The sequence below is a fragment of the Culicoides brevitarsis genome, chromosome 1, assembly GCF_036172545.1.
Source record: "Culicoides brevitarsis isolate CSIRO-B50_1 chromosome 1, AGI_CSIRO_Cbre_v1, whole genome shotgun sequence".
Lineage (NCBI taxonomy): Eukaryota > Metazoa > Arthropoda > Insecta > Diptera > Ceratopogonidae > Culicoides > Culicoides brevitarsis.
Genome location: NC_087085.1, coordinates 11,374,504 through 11,398,768, shown reverse-complemented (window position 1 = coordinate 11,398,768; position 24,265 = coordinate 11,374,504). Strand labels below are relative to the sequence as shown.

Genomic DNA, 24,265 nt, shown 5'->3' with positions numbered 1-24,265 from the left:
AAATAACACAATTTATTTATGTCTGTCCTTCAACTTAGTAAAGACATCAAATAAACTGCTGCTGTGCCTTTTTATTTTACGTTTGTACTTCGAGTGTGCATGTTCGAGGTAAAAGTTATGTAAATTTTGCTAATGGAAATTCGTCTTAAAATATACGCAAATAAGAAACTGTTTCTTTGAAAATAAATGTAAAATATTTTCCTCATAAATGTTAATTTAAATATATTTGCACTTGAACGAATTGAGGCCCGTTTTGTTCATTCTGCGATGAATATTTGAACGTGTCTGACGATACGAATCAACATCTGTTTCCTTAATTTTTTCATCGTTTTTTTGTGTATTGATGACCTGAAACTCTTGACAAAACTGTTAAATTGTCATAAATTATTTCCGTTTTGTGACCGATAAGTTCTCAAGTGTTTATTTCTCTTTTGAATAAAAAAAAAATAGCAACGTGGAGTTTTTATTGCCCCATAAAAGTGGCCAAGTAACTTTTTTTTTTGCTTCATTTTCTCACAGGACACGAGATGACAATTTTTGTACATTAAATAGAGGGACAAGACACGAGTAGAAGTAGAAGAAGAAGAAGAAAAAAGAGTCCCACATGGTTATTTTGCGCCATAAAATAAATGCCGTCAGAGTTAAACTTGTTGCCATTAGCAGGTCGTTGTTTAAAACGATTATGATTTAACAATGTGATAATTTTACAATAAAAATAAGCACTCGTAGCGAGGGTTTTTCGGCTGTTTTTGTATTCCGGAGCCATAACGACACGCCAACGCGAACGTTCCACGGAAGTAGGTTAATTGAAGTATTTTTGTCAGGAAACGTAATTAATTTCAAGTGGAGGTTTCCAAATATTTTTATTACTTTTGTTCCGTTCGTGCGTCGTGTGTGTCGGAAGTGAGGTAAAGAATACCGTAATGTAGATAATGCTAAGAGAAAAAAATTCGTTAAAATTCAAATGAAACGGAAAAATGTAGAAAAATTAAAAAAAGGCTAATTTTGAAGTTAATATTTTTTCCACAATTTTTAGTTGTATTTTTTTAATTTTTTTAGCCTAAAATATAAAAAATTAATTTAAATAATTTTAAAATAAAAAATTTAAATAAATAAATAAAAATTAAAATTTCATTTAAAAATCATTAAATTTAATTTCAAATTTAAAAAAAATTAAATTTTAAATAATTTAAAAAAAAAAATTTTTAAAAAAAAAAAAATTTTTTCATATCTTTTAAATAATTAAAAAAAAATAAAAAAAAAAATAATTTTAAAAATTTTTAATTTTAAAAAATTTTAAAAATAATAATTTTAAACAAAAAAAATGTTAAGAGAATAAATTTTTAAATTCTCTTAGAATTATCTACTTTACGGTAAAATGCAAATCGTTTTCGTTAAGTAGCTTACAATGTGCTTGATGCTGCTTACACACAAATCTAATCCTGCGACAATAATAAAGCGGAAACATTTTCACGTTTTTCGTATATTTAAATACAACGCGGCGTCGTCCGAACAATAGAAAAATGGTCTTTTGTTCCCAATTTTATATAAAATATCGAGACAATAAAATGGAAAATCCCGAATTTTAGGTCACTAATTACGAATTTAAGATGCGCTCGTGTTCTCTGTGTGCTCCAAATAATTCGCCAAAATCGATTTTCATCAGCAAGAGTGTGTTTGCGTTCGATTCAATTTTTATCCCACTTGAAACTTTTTAGATTATCTCTCGATTCTTCTATTTTTTTGTATCCAGAAAGTGCTTCTGAAAAAAAAATTAATTATTTCTGGAAGCCCGAAAAAAAGTTATTTTATCGATCAGGATTTGTTTGTACGTTGAAGTAAAAGGAAATTTGATATCTGCGTTCATGCACGAGTGCAAAACAAATAATTAAATGGATTTTAAGTGCGTTCAAAACTTCCTACGAAAGGAAATATTTAATTAGGTTCTCGGAATATATGAAAATTTTTTTTTGCAAAAATTTAATTTTCTCGGAATTTTTATGATTTTAATTGATGGTATGTAAAAAAAAAATTTGTTTGTTTTCACATTTTAATCTTCATGAAATTTATGCGTGAATAGCTGTGGATGTAATCCCGAAAAAAAAAGATATCCTCACAAATTTTAGGAAGGTTGATGATGTAAGACATTTATTGGTCATTAATGGTGAACGAAAATGATGCCGAAATTGACGCGTGTTTTTAAGTGCTTGTGGCGTAGTTAAGGACAGACGACTGCTGTGATGAAGAGCTGTAAATGGAAAAATGATGAATTGGGATAAATTTGCTAATTTGACTTAAATTTTGGGATTGATATTTTTTTTATCGATGTGATGATTTCAAATCATTAGCAAAATTATGAAAAAAATCGTTCTTGTGAAATAATTTTTTTTATTCGTTAATTGCTGTTTCAGCAATGATAAAATTTTTAGGCATGAAAGAAGATACAAATAAAATTTTCTGGATTAATTACGGATGAAATATAAAAATTTCTTACCTGAATAATTTTGAAGAATGTGTCTTTATAATGATAATTTATTTTTTTTAAACAAAATCTGCAAAATCTTCAATATTAATTTAAAAAAATGCTGAAAATAAAAAAAAAATATAAAAAAATTAAAGACTTTTGTATTGAAAATTTAATTCAATTAAATAAATTTAAATAAAAATAAATGAAAAAATTAAAATTAATTAAATTAAATTTTTTTGAGAAGTGTAAAAATCTTATTTTGCAAAAAAAAAAATAATTAAAAAAAATGTGTTGTAGGTATTTGAAGAAATGAGAAGAAATTTTATCAATGAGAAAATTCTTAAATTTTTATAACTATTAACGAGATATTTTCAAAAAAAAAAAATAATAATAATAATAAAATAAAAAAATAAAATAACAATAGGTAGGTAATAATAAAATTTTAAATTTTTAATAAAAATATTTTTTTTTATTTTAATAAACAATTTTGTATAAAAATTACTTGAATTAAAAATTTAAGGTTTATTCATAAATTCATTAAATTTTTAATTAATTAAAAAAAATTATTGTTAAAATTATTTGAAATTTTAATTCAAATAATTTTTATACCCAGTTAAGAATAAATCTCAAATTATTTTCATTTAAAGCTCAAATTTAATTATTTTTTTTAAATATCCAAAAAATATCTGATGAAAAATTTATTAAAAATTAGCTCAAAAAATTATTTTGAAGCTCATACCCAAATATTTGAATCAAAATTCATCAAGAAAAAAATTATTAAAATTTTTCAAATCATTTAAAAATATATAAAAACTAAAATTAATGAAGAAATTTGATAATATTTACTAAAAAATTCACAATGTAAAAATTCGTTTTTTTGATGTTCATGTGAAAAAAAAACATTTTTGATCATTTCCTCAACCATAAAATTTTAAAATCCTCTCAAACTTTATTCTCTTTTGCCTCAGTCAACAATAAATGTCACTTTAAATCGAAAATCAATTAATTTTGCAAGAAAATTTCCATCTCTTGAACTATCGCTTATCAAGTCATAATCTTTCATAACACTAACTTTTATTAATCTAGATTACCGTTATTTTTTGCTTCTTTAGCTCTTTTTGTCGTGCACTTGTGTTAGATAACGTAATGAAATATGTCTCTTATCACTTTTCTCCTTTCAATATTCCTTAGTATCAATTACATCTTATCTCATGGCAGTTTGTGTTAAATGACTCGCGTATCATTTTCTCCGTTTTTGCCATCATTTTTTTGTTCCACTTTTAAAAATATCCGTAATTTCTCGAAGCAAGAAATTTTTTTCTTATTAAAGATATCCCTTTTTCAATCAATTTGCGCTGTATCAGGTGCTGTAATCAATATTTAATATGACGACGCAAGATCTTTATTACCTTTATTATTGTATTACGACAACAAAGCTTTTTTGAGTCTCCGGAGAGTGCGAGAAAATTGTTTTGATAATGTACTGATAACACAAAAATGGGATTTCATTAAGTTTTTGTGAGAGAGAGGGAATAATGACAGGGTCTGGATGTGATGATGACCCATCATTGTGCGAGGATCCAATTGCTTTTGATATCCCAATGATTTAGTGAGTAACAGAAAAGTTCCTAAATGTGTTTTTGTGTGATAGATGGACCATTATAATGAACACACTCAACTTAGAACGAGAAAAAATTGCAACATTTATATTTGTTTTCAATTTCTTTCGTTGATCCTCTGTTAAATATTACGGTTGGGATGTAATTTATTTGAAAAGCTTAACAAACCAACGTCGGTGAATTACATACAACTTCGGATCCCCGAGAAAAAGAGACAAGTTTTTTTTATTTGTCTCTTGTTTTATTTTCTTTGTCGTTCCTTTTTTATTTTTTTCTTCTTTTTTTTTTTGTTTTTTACATCGTTGTGTGTTTTTGTGTGAGGAGACTCTTATTTGTCTTGAACATATCACTATCACATTTGAACAAATATTACATCTGTTTTATTGTAAACAAAATACGTGTTGTCGTTTTGTCATCTTGCTGTTCATTCAACTTTATCCGTCGTCGTCGCTGCAGAACCCATCACGGAAATTTTGGGAGGACCGGATTTGTTCCTCAACAAAGGATCGACAATAAATCTCACGTGTATAGTTCGTTTCGCACCAGAGCCCAGTCCAACACTCAGCTGGGCGCACAATCGAGAGGTACGTATTTTTCTTTTGTCGCATTTCTTTTTTTTTTTTTGGAACCAAACAAAATCGAGGAAAAATAGAGAAAAAGGAACATTCTATCGCATTAGCCTTGTCATAAAAAATATTAAATTAGACAACCTTTCATCTCGTTGTCGCTCGTGCCTTTCGTCGATGAATCGAGTAAAACGTTGGGTGGATATTTAATGACGTTTATTACAATATTTATCTAAAAAATTTCCAAAATTTTAGTAATTTGATATATTTTTGGGGTATAAGTCTTGGGGCGTTTATATTTATCATAATAATATTACTCGCACTCTTGCTACGTTGTGAAAAGTTTCTGTTTCGGAATATTAAATTTCAATTAAGTAATGTATTATATAATATTTAAAAGTTTTATTTTGGTTTTTCTTTGAATTTTACAAAATATTAAAAAAAAATTCTAAAATTCGTACGAAAATTAACTTAAAAAGTATTGAACTCAAGATTAAATTTAAACTTTTATTTCGTATTTTGATTTAAAAATTAAAAATTTTTTTTGTTATGGAGCACCCCCTAAAATCAATCCCTGATGTCAGATAAGAAATTTTTTTGTTTTTTTTTTCCTTTTTATAATTTATTTGTTTTATTTTTATTTAAATTTTAGAAATTTTATTTTATTTTTATTATTTATTTTTGATAATAATTTAAAATGATCAAAAATTATATTTTTATAAATTATTTAAAAATTAATTTAATTCAAAAAAACTAAAAATTTTCTGTAATATCGAAACTTTCAGCAGTTTCTTTTTAATTTTAAAAATATTTTTTAAAAAATTAATAAATAAAATTTAAAGACAAAATTTTTTTCGGTAATTTTATTTTTAAAAATTTTTCTAATAAAATATTTTTTTTAATTAATTTGTTTAATTTTAAAATTTTTATTTAAATTAAAATTTTATTTAATTTAAATAAAAATTTTTTTTTTAAATTAAATTAATAAAAATTAATTTTTAATTAATTAATAATAAATTTTAATAAATTAATTTATTAATTTTTTAAAATTAAAATAAATTTTAATTATTTTGTTTGAATTAAAAATTTTTTAATTAAATATTTTAAAAATTGAATAATTAAATTAATTATTAATAATTTTAAATAAAATTCTAATTTTTATAATTAATAATAAAAAAAAATTTGCTTAAATTTAAAAATAAAAATTGTAAATAATTAAAAAAATATTTAATTTTTTTAATTAATTTATTAAAAAAATCAATTTTCACAATTTTAAGTTCATAGCTTTTTAACAAAAAATAAATAAATTTATAATGAATAAAAAATAAATATTTTAAAAATAATTAAATAATTTAAAAAAATATTTATTTTATTTAATTTATTTAAAAAATTAATTTTTACAATTTATAAAAGTTAAAAATATTTTGTAAAAAAATAATTATTTTAATAATTAAAAATTAAATAAATTTGTGAGTCAATTTCAAAAAAACTTGCGAAACAAAAACTTTTCACAATCGAATGCTTTATAAGCAAAGCAACTATTTATCGAGGAAACGCGTGACAGCTTTCCATTGATTTTATATTTTAACGTCTACTGTCTGTGAATAATAATGACTTTTATTGCGTGTTATAAATATTTCTCCCCCCCAGAACCGAAAGCCTTGACAAGGAATTCTTTGTTGTGCATGTGTTCAATGTAAAAGGAATTTAAACTCCAAGAAAGCCGTAACGCTTATCAACGAACGAGCGAGAGAAAAAGGAATTTACTACTTCTACAAAGAATGTCAAAAGATATTTAATTTTCCACAGTTTAATGTTTGTTTATAGTGCAGAACAACTTTTTTAATTGAGATGAATTGTTTTAGTTCATGACATTGTTTTTCTCTCACTCATCCAACGACGCAGCGACAAAGGTTCCGTGCCGACACATGTGTGACGTGAAATTAAATAAAGTTTTGCTTGCAACGTTAAAAAAGTTTTGATGGCACAACATTAACTCAAGTAATATCATTGTTCCCAACTATCATGGTGAAACTCATTAAAAATGACAATTGTCACCCCCCGTGCGGATTGTGTCGCAAGCATTGCCCCGGAAATGATCATTTTGACCGGAAACGAGAAATTTTCCCCAACACGTCGAACAACAAAGAATTCCCTTGATTTATTTTTCCAATAATTCACTCAGACGTCCATTTAAGCATTTTTTGTGTTTCATTAACCAAACAATAACACAAAGGGTCGCTATCGGGCATTCTCGCACATTGTAGAAAAGTAAAGCGAAGAATTTCAATAGGCCGAGGTTATATAACAATATTGCCGCTGTTGCGAACACAACACTTGAAATAATGCCGTTGAATGAATAAACAAGAGTTTATTGAGTGGCGGAAGTATATAATTGAAATGAAAAGAAAAGGAAAACGAGGAGAAAATAATGATGAAAAACTAGAGAGAAACAAAGAAAAAAAACTAAAAAAGAGGAAAAGGTGTTAAAATGTTCTTTTTTGTTGTTTTTCCTCGACTCGTCGTTAGTTAGTTTGTTTGGTTTGCCGCCTCCGCCTCCAATATGCCAAAGTGTATAATGATGATCATTATAAAAGTCTCATTTCATGTTAAATTATATAGAAAAAAAAGGAAAAAAAAAGTTAAATCAATTTTATTACAGACAATTAATTTTGATTCACCACGAGGCGGAATTTCCTTGGTGACGGAAAAAGGTGTACTTACCACAAGTCGATTGCTCGTTCAGAACGCCATGCAAAGTGATTCCGGCGTGTACACTTGTGATCCCTCAAATGCCAATCCAACATCTGTTAGAGTACACATATTAAATGGTAAGTTACGATTTTTTTTACATCCTATTTATTTTTTCTTGTCGCCTTTCTGAATCGGATTTGAGAAATTTTACAATCAAATCATCATTTCCGAATGTGCTGTGGATTGAAAAGGAGGGAAATTTAAATATTTAGGAGTTAAATTGATTATATTAAATGGACCTGTAAACTTCGTTCTACCTGTCAAGAATTTTTTTTTAATTTTTGAAAAGGTTATTTTTTTTTTTAAAAAATTAATTTTTTTAAATAAATTTTTTTAGTTAAAATTATTTAATTAAAGATTTTAATTAAACAAAATATTTTCAAATTAATTCTTCGAAAAATTGAAAAATTCCGAAAAATTTTTTGCCTCCTTACGGTATGCAATTGACTTCAATCGAAGTTTTCTTAGTTTTTTATTTTGTATTGTCTTAAAATTATTGCTGAAAAACTTTCTGAGAAATAAAAAAATATTTTTCAAAAAAAAAAAAAAAAACATTAAAGTAATTCGTTGGTCAGATTTTAAATTATTGCGTTACAAAATTTGTATGAATTAATTTTATTAATTTAAAAAATATATTTTATTAAAATATTAAAAATTTTATGAAAATTAATTAATTATTTTTTTTTTAATTTATTATTTAATTAATTTTATTAAAATAATTAATTTGTCAAAAAATTGCTAATTTAATTATGATAATTTAAATTAATTAACTTAAAAATATTGTTTTTGACATTTGAATTATAAAAATTAATTCGAATTAAAAAAAATAAACTTAAATTAATTAAAATTATAAAAAAATATTATTTAAAGTTATTTTAATAATTTAATTAAAATTTTAATAATTTTTTTTTATCAAATAAAATTAATTTAAATAAGTTATTTTTTTTTTAATAAATTCCGATAAAATTTAAAGATTAAATTTTTAAATAAAAACCTTAAATTTTCAAATTTAATTAGAATTATTTAAAAAAAATTAACTTAAATTAATTAAATTTTTACTAAAAATAATTTTAAATGACCTTGAAATTAATTTTAGATATAATTTCAGTACGCAAAAAATTAATATTTTATCGAAATTAACCCTTTTAAAAGGTCAAATCCAATTAAAACCGCTCCGAGTGTTAAAATTACCATCCAAAAAGAATTTAAAATTTACCTCCCTTCGATCCGCAGCAAAACACTCAATGCTCAATGTATACTTACTCAACAACGAAGGCAAACAATTCCCTTTTGTGCGTCACGATGATGTTTATGATGTGTTGCGATTTACGATAAAAAATACCGTCGTTCACAAGTCACGATTTTTCTTCTGCGGTACGGCGGTTACACTGGATTTCCCGAGAAAAATATGTTTGTCCTCTGTACAAATCCCGCTACAATTCTAAACCGCTAAGATATTTTTTTTTTATAATATTTTCCGTCATGTTTCGACGAAACGATCGAATTTGTACGTCATCTGTCAGCATGACGAGAGCGAGAAAAAGTGAGTTGATGTCATGTTTGTACGGACTAAGCCTATTTGTTTTTTGGTTATTTGTTGTCTGTTTGTTGCCTTTTTGCAGGGGAGACCACAAAACTTTTTTGAGTCACACACATCAATTGGCTTGAAAAAGGATTGAAACTTTTCAATGGAGACGTCTGGTTATTTATTTAACTTTTTGACTTTAAAATTCATCAATTTTGCTTTTGATACGAAAATAGATTGAAATTTCTGGGAAACCGAAAGTTTTCTCGGAAAGTAACGTTTTGATGTATTTTAATTTAAATAAGAGCTAGTCAAGCAAATGATTCGCTTTATATGCTTAATTCTCGTCTTTGCAAAAGTCGCTTTTGATACTTTGAAGAGAAATCGCCTCGAAAAAATTCGGTTTCATTAACATTCGTAACGAAGCCGCAAAATGTTTTAGTTAATTTTCTCTTCTTCACTCACACTCGGCTGGCACTCCTATTAACATTTATTTCATTATTATTATTATATTTTTCGCCCACATTTTATATATTCATATTTTTGTTGGTACAGCAGCATCCGCACGCCGAACGCGCCGTTTACATGGGTTTGACATGATAAATTTGCACAAAGACGCAGACACAGACGGTTTGCTTTTTTTTTTTTTTTTTAAATATTGTGCCCTGGATATTCCTTCGGCGAAAAATTTCTCTTCATTTCTGGCTAATTTGACTCTTTCACGATGAGCGGTTTTTGGAAAAGTTTATTTTTTGTGGCATTTTACCCTTTTTTCGTGGCTTCTTAAGATGAAGAGCGCGACAAGAACATCACAATCACAATATTTTACGTGTTTTATGTGAACAAGGAAAATTTATATTATTTTTGTGTGCGTTATTCATCGGTAACGACACTCAGGGCTAAAAATTTTTTAAGTCAAAAATTAAAATTAATTGAATTTTAACTTAAGTTTAAAAATAAGTTACTTTAATTTGACTTAAGAAAGTAAAAAATCTTAATTTACAAATTTAGGTCAATATTTTATTTAAAAATTTTAATTTTTCGGCAAAATTTGATTGATATTTGACTTAAAAGTACTTAAGTCACCTTAAGTCACACGTAAATAGGTTTAAGTTGCTTAACTTTAGTTTAAGTCAGAACTTAAAAACGATAATTTGAATTAAATTTAGGCTTAGAAGACTTAAGATTTAAACTTAAACTAGATTTTAAGTCAAAAGAATCTCAAATTTCACTCAAATGAATTTTACCTGAGCTTAAGTCAAAAACTTAAACTTTGAATTTTGACTTAATAAGTTATTCAACATTGAAAGTTACAATTATTTGACTAAATTTAAGAAAAAAAAAAAATAATAAATTAATTTTTTTAATAGAGAAAAAAATTTTTTTTCTAAAATTTTGTTAAAAAATCAAAATTTGACTTAATCTTAACTTAAGGCTTTTAAGTCAAAATATTTTTTTCTTCAAAATTTGGTCAAAAAAATGACTCAATCTTAAACTTAAGCTTTTTAAGTCAAAAATTTCATATTTTTTACTCAAGAAATCTTTAAGTCAAAGTTTTTGTTAAAATTTTTTGTTTCCCTGCCAATATCAAGCAAACAAAATTTTCAAAACACAAGCGAGATATTTTGATCATCATTGAAAATATTTCGTTATTTATGTACATGCACGATACGCATTTCGTTCCGCAACCGATGTACATATAGGGAACGTCAAATTTTGCGGTACATGGAGGCAAAATCGTGCCTCGTAGCGCAAAAATGTTTAAATATCCATGCACAATTTCATGTTCATTGTTCGCAATGGCACTCTTGTTCCTCCGTTTCGCGTTGTGATGTCGTTGTCTTTGCATAATATTTGTTGTGTTGTGCCATTTTTTTTTTAGCTTTACTTCCTCTTTTTGCATTTCGGGACCTGCTGCCATATGTTCCTCGCTAGATTTTGCATGAAGAGAGAGAAGGCTTAAGCAAAACGTGAATAGAAATTTAATAATAATTTTTTCTCTCTGTGAAATAAAATAAAATAAAAATAAAACACACACCGAAAAAAAATCGTAATAAAATATTCGGTAGTTGAGGACATGAAAACAAGCACGCGGGACGTTGTAACAAAAATTGTGCTTGCCCATCTCGTTACCATAAGTTTTTTTTTTGCGTGCTTGTTATCGCACAACAGAGTAAAATACCCGTAATAATGTATTCAGTCGCTCTCTCTCTCTCTGTATCGCAGAACAATATGCGGCTACGACGATGGCTGATATTATTATAATACAAACAACAATGCCTGCTTGGAAAAAAAAAGAAAAACGCACGAACACAAAAAAAAAACGTTTAAATGATTCAACCCTTGTTTTGAAACTTAATATACCTTGACTCCAACTTTTTTCCGTAGCGATCTGACTTTGTATTATGACATTACACAGAAAAAGGCTTACAATGGGCAATGGAATTGTATCACTAACTACTCTACAACAATAGTAATAATAGTCAACGTCGTAGTTGTTGTCTCCGTTATTTTCTCGCGCTGTTGTTGTCAAATGTTTAGTAAAATGATATTTTTCCAGTTTTCTGTTGTTGTGCTGTGTTGTTGTCGAGAATAAAACACAGAAAAAATATAGTGGCATGTACGCTTCCTGTTTCCTTAAATACTTCGCCAATTTTAACAGAGCTGTTTCCTCTGAAAATGTGTCGAGATGTAAAGGCAGGGGTGGCATTTATCTGAAAAAATAAACAAAAAATGAAAATTTTAATAAATTAAATAAATTTTATCTTCATTAAAAAATTAAATTAATAAAATTATTGCTAAAATTTGGCCTGAAATCTTCAGAAAATTAAAATAATTTGAAATTAAAAATAAAAAAAAAATAATTTAAGAATAAAATAATTTTTTATGAGAATATTTATTTTTTTTTAATTAAAAAAAAAACTCTTCAATTCTTGCTTATTATTTGAATATAATTTTTTTCAAAATAGTTTTTTTAAATTTGTTAAAAATTAATTTTATTTTTTTGAAAATTCAGATTTACTTGAGAGGAATTCCTAAATTTCATTATATTTTTTTTTATATTTTTGGAAAAAAAAATGTGAAGAAAATTATTTAAAAATATCAGTTTTTATGCTTTTTGTGATTAATATATTAAAAAAAGATAATCATAAATAAATAAGAAATAATTAAATATTTTTCTTAATTAGGTAGTTTAAAAAATATAATTTAAATAATTTTTACATTTTTTTATTAATTTATTTTTTTTAAATTTATTTAATTTATTTATTTTAATTTAATTTTATTTATTTTATTTTAATTTTATTTAATTTAATTCATTCAATTTTTGAATTAAAAAAATAATTTAAATATTTTTTAAAATATTTATTTTTAATTTTTTAGTAATGTAATTCAATCTTTAAATAAAATTTTTAATAATTTTTTGTAATTAAAATTAGTTTCAGAAAAACTAAATTAAAGATTCTAACAAAACATTAAATTGTAACTTTCTTTTAATATTGAAAGATTTTACGTCTTCAAACACAAGAAAAATGATAAAAATCGATAAATTTTCTTCAAATCTGTTTATTTATTTAATTTTAATTCAAAAATCCTCTTTTAAAAACCCTGAAGCAAGAATTCCATGCCATAAAATTCTTTCGTCTCTGAATTAAAAACAAGCAGAGCTTCACAAAAATATGCGCCATTCAGGTGAATGTTCACATTTATTAAAAAGAAAGAAACTAAGAAGCGTAAAAATCCCATCAAAACTTAGACTTCTTTGGCAAAGACTCGTTAAGTTACAAAGGCGGCGGCTGAATCAAGAGAAAATAATGCTATGAATAAATAACATAGATGAAATTGTCTTTAAATTAGCATATTAACATAATGTAACATAATTTAAAACACCACGCACACACTCCGCCTTATTTTTGTCAAAAAAATTTATTTTCCGCTGTTTTTGATATATGTAGTGCCATCATCACGACAAGCCGACTGAAAAAGAAGAAGATTTTCGGCACAGAGGCACTGCTTACAAAAGGTACATTCATCTAAAATAATAATAATAACATTTATATTTGAAAGTCTTTCAACTTTCTCACACATACGAGCGAGCGAACAGTCAAGCGACGAACGAAATGACAAAGAGAGAAAATCTTCATTTTTCCTCCGTAAATAAGTAGATGCTTAGTTGATGTTATGTTGTTTGTGTACTTTTTTTTTTCATTTCCATACACGTTACTATTAAAGTAAATTGCGAACGAAGCGCAAGAAGAAGGAGGAGGAAAACATATAAAATACATTCGAATGTAACCGAAGCATTTTGTAAAATAAACAAACCGAGAAAATAACTCTTCCCTCTCTCTTGCCTTTGCTGTTTTGCGTATTTTTCTTGAATTGTATTACATCATCAGTGTCTTGTCAGGAAATTTACTTATGTACGGCGGATTCCTTTGAACATACACGCGAGATTGTATTTTTGTCTGGCATCGTTTCTGACAGCTTTGTGCCAGTTGAATGGAACGAAGACAACAAGTGTGGTATATTTGTTTGTAAATTTTTCTTCGCTTATAATAAAAGGGGTAGAATAAATGCGCGATGCAAAAAATAAAGCGAAAAAATTTTTTATATTTTTTTTTTCGAGAAAACGGAAGGAAATAAAACAACGTGAGCGTATTTCAGAGGAAAATAGCTGTCAAAAATTTTCCTTTAAATAAAATATTTTTGAATGCGTGAAATTTCATTCAATATTTTTATTAAAAAAAATAATTATTTATTTTTTTTTAATTAATTTATTGTTAAATATGTTTTTTTTTTATTTTTTTTTAATTAAAAAATTAATATTTTCTTTGAAATTAAAAAAAAATAAAAAATTTCTTTTTCTCTTAATAAAATATTTTTAATGACGTGAAATTTCCTTACAAAAAATTTTTATTAAAAAAAATAATTATTTATTAAAAAAATAATTATTTAATTTTATTTAAATTATTTTTTAATTTTTAATAATTATTCATTTTTTTAATAATTATTTATTTTTTTTTTTATTTGAAATTTTTTTAAATAATTATTTATTTTTTTTAAATATTTTTTAATTCTTTGAAATTAAAAAAATCATCATCATGAAAAAAAAATATTTTTTTTTTAAATATAAAAAAAAAAAATAATTATTTTACTTTGAAATAAAAAATAACACAAAGAGGCTTTTAAAATTATTTTCTAAAAAAAGAAAAATTTGAATAGAAAATTTTAAAACTGAAAAAACCTCTCATTTTTCATAATTATTTTTCCCTTTTGAATATTTTACAAAGCATTTCATAGAATCACATTTTTATGGAAAACCAACTTTTTTTTTATTTTCTTATATTAAAAAGTAGAAAAAATGTCAAAAATGCAATAGACGAACATTTTTCCTCAAATAATATTTTAAAAATAAACTTCTCGGAATTCCTTTCGAAAAAAAAATTCCTCAACGACATGGATTTCAATTGGATATTATTGGATCTAACCACCTTCTTTGCTGTTATCCTCCGTGTAATCCTGCTAAATTATAAAATATTCACAACCTTTTTTCGTCTTTCCTCCGTAGTCTGAAAACCAACGGTCGATATATCTCGAAAAAAAAATTTACCTGTTACCTGAATTTTTTGCAAACTTTTTTTTTAACAACAACCACCCACATTTTAGCGGTTGTACTATAAATAAACAAAAGTTTAAACTAAGCAAAACACGAGGAGAAGCATGGCGAAAAGCAGGCAGAAGATAATAACAATTCCCTTTTTGTTCATGGCTTGCAATGTATTTCGCGTGTGCAAAAACCTCCGTGTTTCGTTTTTTTTTCGCACGTTAATTTACCTGAATTATATTTATATTATTATTATAAACCCCCTAATTATTATTTCTTGTTTTGATAACAAAAAGCACTCTCGCAAAGCATTCGGGACGAGAAACTATGGTCGCATTATTCTCATTTTTTTTTGTTCTAAAGAGTTTTCTACTCAGCGTTATTACACGAAGAATGATGCGAAGACATCCGCATGGAATAGAAGAAAATGAGAAGAAAGGAAAAAAGGTAAAGTGCAAATTGGGATTTAATCTTTGTTTAAAAGATAACAAAAAAAGCTTGTTCTTCATTTTCGCAAGAGAGACGAAAAATTTCTTAATAAGAAAAAAAAATGAAGGATTAATTTTTTTTTTTTTTTGAAGAAGAAGTACTTTGGACCAAAATTAATAACTCAATTAAAAGTAATCGTGTACTCGACCAAAATTCAACCAAAGCTATCAATAAGCAATAACCGCCGACGCCCCACAATGGCAAAGAAAATTGTTCAGCTAGGCAAATGTACGTTGAAAAACGAGACCATAGATGAAATTTATAAACAACAAGCACAAATCCAAACACCATCTATTTGTACAGAAATCTCGTTCGAGTACAGGGAGAAAAGCAAATTTAATTCCAAATAATAACATTGTTCACGAGCAATTCAATAGCCCGTAAATAAAACGTCCATAGATATTTTAGTGTGAATTAAAGTTAAATGAAACGAAATTAATGTATCTCGTTCCCTTTTTGCGTCGTCCTCGTCGTCGTCGTTGCTACGTCTCTTTTGTTGATGCGGTACACATCACATGCATAATCATGGAACAATATAATGGCATCATCATCGTGTGCGTTGGAAGCCAAAAATATAAAGTCCAACCACACTCAAGGCAAAACTTTTGCGTACTTTGACAAATAAATACAAAAGCCTATACATTGGCAGGCACGGCATGGCATGGATATTAAGTTAAATAGTGTGTGTTAGATGTCGGATGACTACAATACAATAAACAAAATCATTTCGCTCGAAATTGGTGTTTAGTTTTTCCGAGTTACTTACCAAGTCCTCGTTTTATCGAAAGGACTGCGTGCGAACAGGGTTGAGAAAAATATTTGAGTCGAACATCAAAAATCAATTGACTTTTTAACTTAAACCTGAAATTAAGTAAAAAAAAATATTAGTAAAAGTATCATTAAGTCACGTTAAGTCATATTGCTTAAGTCCTTAAGTCAAATATAAAAACTTAATTTATAAGTATTTTTTTTTAAATTTTTCAATTAAAACAAAAATAAATAAAATTTTTTAATAAATATCGATAAAAAGTAAAAAAATTTAAGCTTAATTTTAATGAATTTTTTTAAATTAAGTCAACATATAAAGGTCAGAATTTATTATGACTTAATATTAAAAATTCATTAAAAAAGCTTAAGTTTTTGACTTTTTAACCATATTTTATTGAAAATTTTATTTTTTTTTTCTTTTTTGAAAAATTAAAAAACTTGTTATTTAATTTTTTCTGTTTTGACTTAAGAAATTACGACTTCAAAAATTTCAAATAAATTTTAATGACGAAATAAATTATTTTAAAATAAAAATTTTAATTTTTTATGTTGGATAAAATTTATTTAAACGCAAAAAAAATTTAATCCAACATAAAAATTGAACTTTTTTATTTAAATTAATTTATTTCAGTAAAAAAATGAATAGCTAATGAATAACTAACCTAAAATCTTAAATTTGAGTAAAATAATCTAAAATATTTTAATGTTAGTTTAAATATGAGAACTCGAAAAATCCAATAAAAAACCCAAAGTTTTTTTTTTTGGATTAGCATTCGATTCTCTTGAATTCTCGTAGTTAAGAAAAACTCGATTTTAGATTTAAGACAGGTTAAAGTAAGTTAAAATGTAAGGTTTTCTCGACCCTGCCTGTCACACACGCATTACATAACTCAGAAAGGCTTGCTTGGTTTGAATTACTTGGAAAAGTTTTCAACAGACATTTTTTTGTTGTTTGTTTGAATTATTCTCTTTCATGGTGAAATATTACTCGAATGACTCGTAATTAAATGCCTTTGCTGGGGGAAGACAGACAATTACAATGTTGTATTTGTCACCAACACTTCCGTTCCCGAGCATTAAAAGCAATGAATCTCAACGCAATAGAATTTTATTTGTGCCCGAGTCGTAGAGCTAATGAGAAAATTTTACACTGGATTGGATGATTACATTGTTTTTCGCTCACACACACACAACAATGACTTTCAAAAGACGACTATTATTGTTATTATGTGGAGTTGAGCGTGGCATCGCACGTAAATGCAGTAAAAGATGTAAAATACAACGACAAGTCAAGGAGTAGTACCATAAAGGAGGATAAATGTTAAATTATTGTAGAACGGCGGTGTGTGTTGGAAATGCAAAGAGAACCGGAGACTAACGAAGAGGAAGTTAAATATGGACAATAATGTGTTCTCTTGTCTTTCATTAAGCTTTGGTTGGGTAAAAAATAGCGTTTTCATGTGATTACCGTTATTGCTGTGCCATTGTCATTATATTATTACCGTTTCGCTCGTTCCGTTCCGAAAGGACAATAAAAATGTGAGAGACAATGAAATCTCTTTTTCATCTGACATTAACAGGCAACGTGTGTCTTTTGGTTATTATTTTATTGTACAAGTGCGCTGAATGCCAAAGGAAGAAGAAGAAAATCCGGAAAATTATCTCCTTGTATTCATTTCAAATGTCTATCTTTTATTACTTACTATTATTTAATGTTCCTTATCATTATCGTCCTGGTTGGTCTCCTCCCTCAACTTAAAAACACTCGCTGCATGCAAAAAGTGCTAAAAAGGAAAGATATTTAAGGAACACCCTCGCACTGCGGGACCTGACAATTTATAACCGTTAACGACTACAATAATGGATAACAAGAAGCTTATTGTTTAACCATTGTCATTAATTGACATTATAATCACTCACGCGATTTTTTGATCGTATCTTTATTATGTTTTCGCTCAAATGCCTTTCATCTGCGGGCCCATTGTCTTGACTAATGGCGTGCCATACAAAAATCATCAGATAACTGTGACAGAAGATGTTTTTAAATGGACTTTTTGACACTTATCTGATCACTTGACGCGAGATAATGCCCCGAAAATAGCAACTCATTAATTAACGAGAGGCGCTCTTACGAAACATAATTATTTATTGATAAACCACTAAAATTTCCTTCCAATATATATATATCTGTTAATTGTTCACCCAACATTAATTCTTGTTATGTGTGTTAAAATTTAATGTTCGCCAAAGCACCCATGAATGTCATTATCTCGAACCGACCCACAAATAAACGCAGGAAAAAACACAAAATCAGAATGTGTCGCAATGATATTCTAATGAGAAAACATGAAATACAATCAAGTGTTGTTGTTGTTGTAGTAATTTAATTAAAACAATTAAAATGAGTAATTATATCATTAACAAGCGATTCACAAATTTTCCATTTTATTATATTGTGTGTCATGGGCGTATCTCACAACACCTCTTTTGCACACTTTTTCCCGAAAAATTTGAAATTTTATAATTATGTCGAGAATTAAAACAACAATGGAATAGATAAGAGTATTTGTTGTTGATTTTATTGGCATGCTGTTGTGTGATTGTGTCAAAATGTCAAAAAGATCACAAACGTAAATTGGACAGGAAGATCTCGATTAACGCGGAACTTGTCAAGGAGGAAATTATCAATATACGATGGAAAGGAATGTAGGTAAGAAATGAAAATTAACTCTTAATAAAGTTATATTATATTCACAAAGACAATAATTCCATTAAAGTTACATAAAAGCAAAAGCAAAGAAATTTTTTTAAATAATTCATGTCGACGTTTGCAGAACAAACAAATGGAAAGAACCGAGAGAGATGAAGTATCCTGATTCGAATTTACTGGAACGTTATTTAATAATCAGTCTCAAGTTGATTCATAGGAAAAATATCTGATGAACAAATAGATCGATTGCATCAATATCATTCATTAATGACTTCTGTATAAACATAATTTGAGCTTTTATAAAGCTTCGCTTGAAATGCCTGCATCCTCTTCACTTCAGGAGATTCCATAAGATACCATACAAATATAACAAAATCGGAAGCCGTTAAAGGAGGATCAAAAGCGTTATGCCAAAAAGCTTTAAGACTATTAAATACCTGCAAACGACATAGCAAACGAACACAAACGCAAATCTTACAAACCTAAATTCTCCGAATTGAAACAGTCAACACCTTCACTGAAAAGTTGTTTGAGAAATTTGTGGCTATTTTCTGCCTTTTTGAAATAGAAACTGTTTTCTATAAAAAAAAGTGCAGAAAAAAGGCTCTTTAACTTTTTATTGTTCAATTTTTTGATGTATAAACAAGAAGTATCTTAAGTCAAGGCTAAATTCATTTAGATTTTTATGATGCAACCAAGGCATTTCAACATTTTCTCTTTATATTAAAGAATTCTGTCATAAAGCTGAGCTCAAAAATTTCGTAATTATACGACATTTAATTCCTAATAAATCATATAATGAAGTTGGTGTCATTTATCGAGCACTTACTGTACTACATGTTTAATATATTCAATTTGAACCCTTCAAAAATGTTACATAATCATATATTTTAGACAATGTATATTTTTAATTATAACGTCAATGACGTTATTAATTATTTTAATTGCATGATAAGCAGAGGTGTTACGCTGCGTAAAAATTCAAACAAAAGAGAGACAGCAATAATTAATCCTTGTCGTCAATTAAAACTTTCAATCGCTTCCTGGAAGAAATTATTGTCTCTCATCTGTCTTTCTTTTATTTTATTTTTTTTTTGCAACATTAAATCACGGAAAAATATTCTATTCATATTAGACATAGCGATTTTCCCGATTTTTTGAAAAGTCGGGAATCGGGATCGGGATTTTTCAAAAAGTCGGGATCCCGGTCGGGAATCGGGAATTGAATAACTACTATATGTTCACATGATTTGCCAGTTTCAAAAAATTTTTAATAGTTTCTCGACCACATTTTAAAAGAATTGCTCTTTAGGATAGCTACACATTTTAAATTTATTATATTTACTTCTTTGATCAATTGTATTTTTTCTGTTTTGAAACTCAAAATATAGTCTAAATAAGCCTTTGGTGGTTCACATTGATTTTCAGTATCTCATTTTCTAATAACAATTACTAAGAAATAACCGATTATAACTGAAGAAGATGCAATTTTGAACTCTTATTTACTGTTGTTTATGAAATTATTTACTGAATTTATGAAAAACGCTTAAATAATGTTATTTATTATTAATAAGATATCCTCTATTCTAATAATTTAAAGAAAGTACCAATCTAATAGAAAGAATAAATTTTGAAATTTAAGTATATTTTTATTAAAATCAGTTTTATAAGAAAATTTTTACTTTTTCAAATTTTGAGTCGAAAATGCTTTCTCAAAATTTTCATCATACTTTTTAGTTTAAAGAAAAATAAATGTATCCAAGGTTACAAAACTAACAATTAAGACTTTAAAATTGGCTTCGTTTTACGACGTTTGAAAAACTTTATAAAAGAAGAACATTTTAAGAATATAAAAAAACACAAAAATTAAAAATACTTGTCGTCAATTAAAACTTTCAATCGCTTCCTGGAAGAAATTAATGTCTCTCATCTGTCTTTCTTTTATTTTTATTTTTTTGCAACATTAAATCACGGAAAATATTCTATTCATATGCCTGTCAATTTTATCGTCGTATTTTTTTTTGTGTACACACTAACACAATTAAATCTGCTTTTAAACTCATTCCTTTAATTGTTTTATCGCTTCATCTGTTTTCATTGTTCGTTTCAAGGTGCATGTCGTCGTCGACGTCGTTGTCGGTGATAATGACATAATAATGAAAAAAGAGAGAGCGAATTCATCTAATATGATAAAATCAAATTCAATTAAAAAATTTAAACGAGAGAATAGTGAGATAATATTTTTGCCATTCAAGTTCAACCAATAGTAGTACATAAAGTGATCTAATTAGAAAAGGAAGGTGATTGATTTTAAAAATAAATTAAAGTAGGCACGTATAATCTCTACAACTGTGAACGCAACGTAAAGATAAATAAATGTACAAGAAAAGAGGAAAAGCAATTTAAAAATAAGATTTGGCATGCAAGTCATTCGATGGCGTATCGATACGCATTTCAAACGTTTTATTTTGATGAATGATGATAATAAAAAGTGAGATTGATTTAGTTGGCGTCAGATGAATATCGGCGAAGGAGCGGGAACGCAAAATTAAAATATTCGTGGAAAAAGATAACGAATAACTGTCTGACTTTATTAATTATCCAGTCGTGATAAGCGATAAAAAGCAGTGAACTTGTAGGTTTTTATTTGTGTTTCGGTTACGCCAAATGAACGACACGAAATTTCGAAACAAATCGCACCAACTTTTTTTGATTGATTACTCGCAACATGAAAGATAAAGTTTTGCCTACAATTTAAATACTATAGCGCTACTTTATCTTCGCTCTATATCAAAAATTTTATAAAATCTCCATTCTTTCGCCCTCTAATAATGAAAGCGATGAGCGTGAGAAAGGATGGTAAGCTAATGAAAAACTGTTAAAGCAAGCAAATTAAATTAAATGAAGAGAGACGGAGATAAGTTCCATCGAGACGTTACGAAAGTTGTTAGACAAAAGGAAAGTCTAGCAAACTGTAAAAAAGCAAATAACAAAAAAAAAGAAGTTTCATTTATTATGCACATAAACAAAGTAAAAAGCAAAAGTAAACTATAGCACACAAATCAAAAAACAAAATAAAAGAAAAAAAAAATAATCAAAAGAGGAAAAACAGACGAGTTTTAGTAAGAAACGCAACAAGAAAAGTTTACTCAATCACGGGATGTTTCATTTCTTTCATTTTTGCTATTGTTTATTGTAGTTATTTTTTTTTTTTGATTGTGAGATGAAAGAAGTAGGAAAACAAAACAATTTTTTGTGCTCACCTCTTCTCTGTGAAAGTATTTTAATGAAATTTTCTTAGACGACCTACTTTCGTGACTTTTCTCAATAAATGCAATCCAAGATGGAAAATAGTGATACAGATACTTTTTAAAACTGAAGCTAAAGAGATCATCTTCAAAAGAAAAAAAAAATATTGAATAAAATAAAGAAATTTTTATTATTTTTGCTTTTAAAGTCAAAATAAAAGCTTTTTTTTATTCTTAATTTATTCTTTGAAAATAAGTTTAGGTTTTAAAAAAATTAAATTATTTTCAAAAAATAAGCTTAAAAATAATTTTTAATAAATAAATGAATCATTTTAATTTAATAAATAATAAAATAAATTTAATAAATAATTTTAATTTAATAGTTTATAAATTTTTTACTTTTTTAAGCTTAGAAAAACTGAGACTCTAATGAGTAAAAAAAAATTGTAGTTAAAAGTATTATCGATCCTGCTAGTTTTTTTTATAAAAAAAAATGAAGAGAATTTTATTTCCTGTAAAAAATAAATTACATTATCTCAAAGAAACATTTTAACTTTGTAGAGAATTAAAAAGCATTGTAATTACTTTGATGAATAAAAAAAGTGATTCGTTACATGGAATATCTAAAAAAATAAAAAAAAAATCAAAGAAAGCAGCAATGCAGATTTAATTAAAATTTCCTATAAATAATGAAAAAAAAAATTATATTAAAATTAAATTAATTTTACGATTTAAATGATATTTTAAACACAACATTGCAGTTAAATTGTCAGTCAACCTCTGCAAATCCAAAATAAAAATTATGAAAGACAAACTTTTGTAAATCGAATAAAATATCTTGCGAAACTTTTTTAAGCTGAAAAGTTTTTTTTTTCTGCAAAACTGCAGCGTTTTGTGCAAGACCAATAAACAAGCAATCAAAAGAGACTTGTTTTATCACTTTTGCAAAACAAAGTTGTCAGTAATTTAATTAGATAAATACCTGCGTTACATAAGGATTAATTTCCTTGAGTGCCTTGCTGCCCAAAAAAAAAACAGCAAAAAAAAAAGAATTGATCCTTCTCCAACTGCGAATAGCAAACTCCAGTAGACTGATAAATAATTCTAGTCAACACGGAGTGCAAAAAACTTTTCATTTACTTTTTAAAATAAATTCCTTTTCCTCCTTCTAAACTCTCTCTCTCGCTCGGTCTCTCTAAACAAGAAAGAGCAAAAAAACATTCACGTACTCGTTCTTGTTAACTTTTAAATTGAACTCAATTCCTTTGAGTATTTACATGAAAAATTTTTTGCGTGCTTCGTCTTTTGATCTTTTGCACACTTTTTTTTCCGAGTCAATTGGAGGGAATTTTAGGACAAATATAATTACGACGTGAAACATGGAGAAAAGATCAATCGAAGTGTCTGAAGTGCCCCGAGTCCTTCAGTCACGTTCGTAGTTGGCTATCATCCATCATCGTCGCTCCGGTTTTCACGTTTTAAATTACGTCATCAAAAATTGACATTAGGGACGAGTTGTTTCGAAATTTTGTGTTTTTTTTTTTGGCGCGCGTGTTTGTTCGAGTAACACATGCGAAGTGATTTGACCCCAAACACAGTTGTTTGTTATCGAACACGAAAAGTTTTTTCCCCCTGCACGACGACAGCGGAAGCAATATTTTTCTTGCATGAGTTAATAATAATCCTTTTTTACATATTCGAGGAGTCCTACGGAGAAAATAAATCAAAAGAAAAAAAATTTAAACATTTTGTAGCAGAGTGTAGTAAATTACCGTCGATATATTAAAAAAGGAAAAAATCCAAGCTGGAGAAAAATCGCAATCAAATAATCATGAGTAAAAGTGAGAAAGAAGTGCGCGCTGCAAAGTATCAGGAATACAAGGAGCGTGCGGCCCGTGCTGTGCGTGAGGGAAAAATCTTTCGCGTAATCAGTGCCTACGATGTGCCCCGCGTGAAATATGAGCTCGTACAACGGGGCTACGTGGAGTCAATCGCTCATTCGTGGAATGATGAATATTTACGTTTATCTGATTACGTATTGCTCGAGGAAGCACAGCCCGGCAATATGTTCGAGCAGGCACTACTGTCAAGATTAATTGGTGGCAATTCGGCGCGCTACATGTGGATATCGGCAGCACAGCTCTACGACACGTATGCCAATGTGCCGTTTTTAAGCAAGATCGATATACGGAACACCAGTTTCGGCATCAAAGACGGATTACATCAGTACGTACGGGCAATTAATTCTGCCAAGCTGGATCAGAGTATGGGTGACATTTGTCATCCACGTAGTCATTGTGTGACAAACGAGGCATCGATGGATGCGTTTCAGCGGGATTTTAAGGCAACGCTTGCCATTGGTCTCGTTTTCGCCTTACACGACAAATCCTCCACGGAGGCATGGTTATCGCGTGAAAATGGAACTTTAGACTTAAAAATTCTAGATTACGCTTTAAATATCATCGTTAAGTACATGAAATGGCTCAAAAAAGAAACTTTAAACTCAGAAGAGGAAGA

At 27.3% G+C, this 24,265-nt stretch overlaps 1 protein-coding gene across 1 annotated transcript in view; it reads left to right on the top strand.

The window, feature by feature from the left end:
• LOC134838408 (zwei Ig domain protein zig-8) overlaps window positions 1–24,265 on the top strand; it is a 36,453-nt gene that overhangs the window by 3,716 nt on the left and 8,472 nt on the right. The window contains exons 4-5 of the mRNA XM_063853933.1: window positions 4,543–4,670; window positions 7,315–7,483. Coding sequence (XP_063710003.1) covers window positions 4,543–4,670; window positions 7,315–7,483 — 297 coding nt within the window. The remainder of the gene's footprint in view (window positions 1–4,542; window positions 4,671–7,314; window positions 7,484–24,265) is intronic.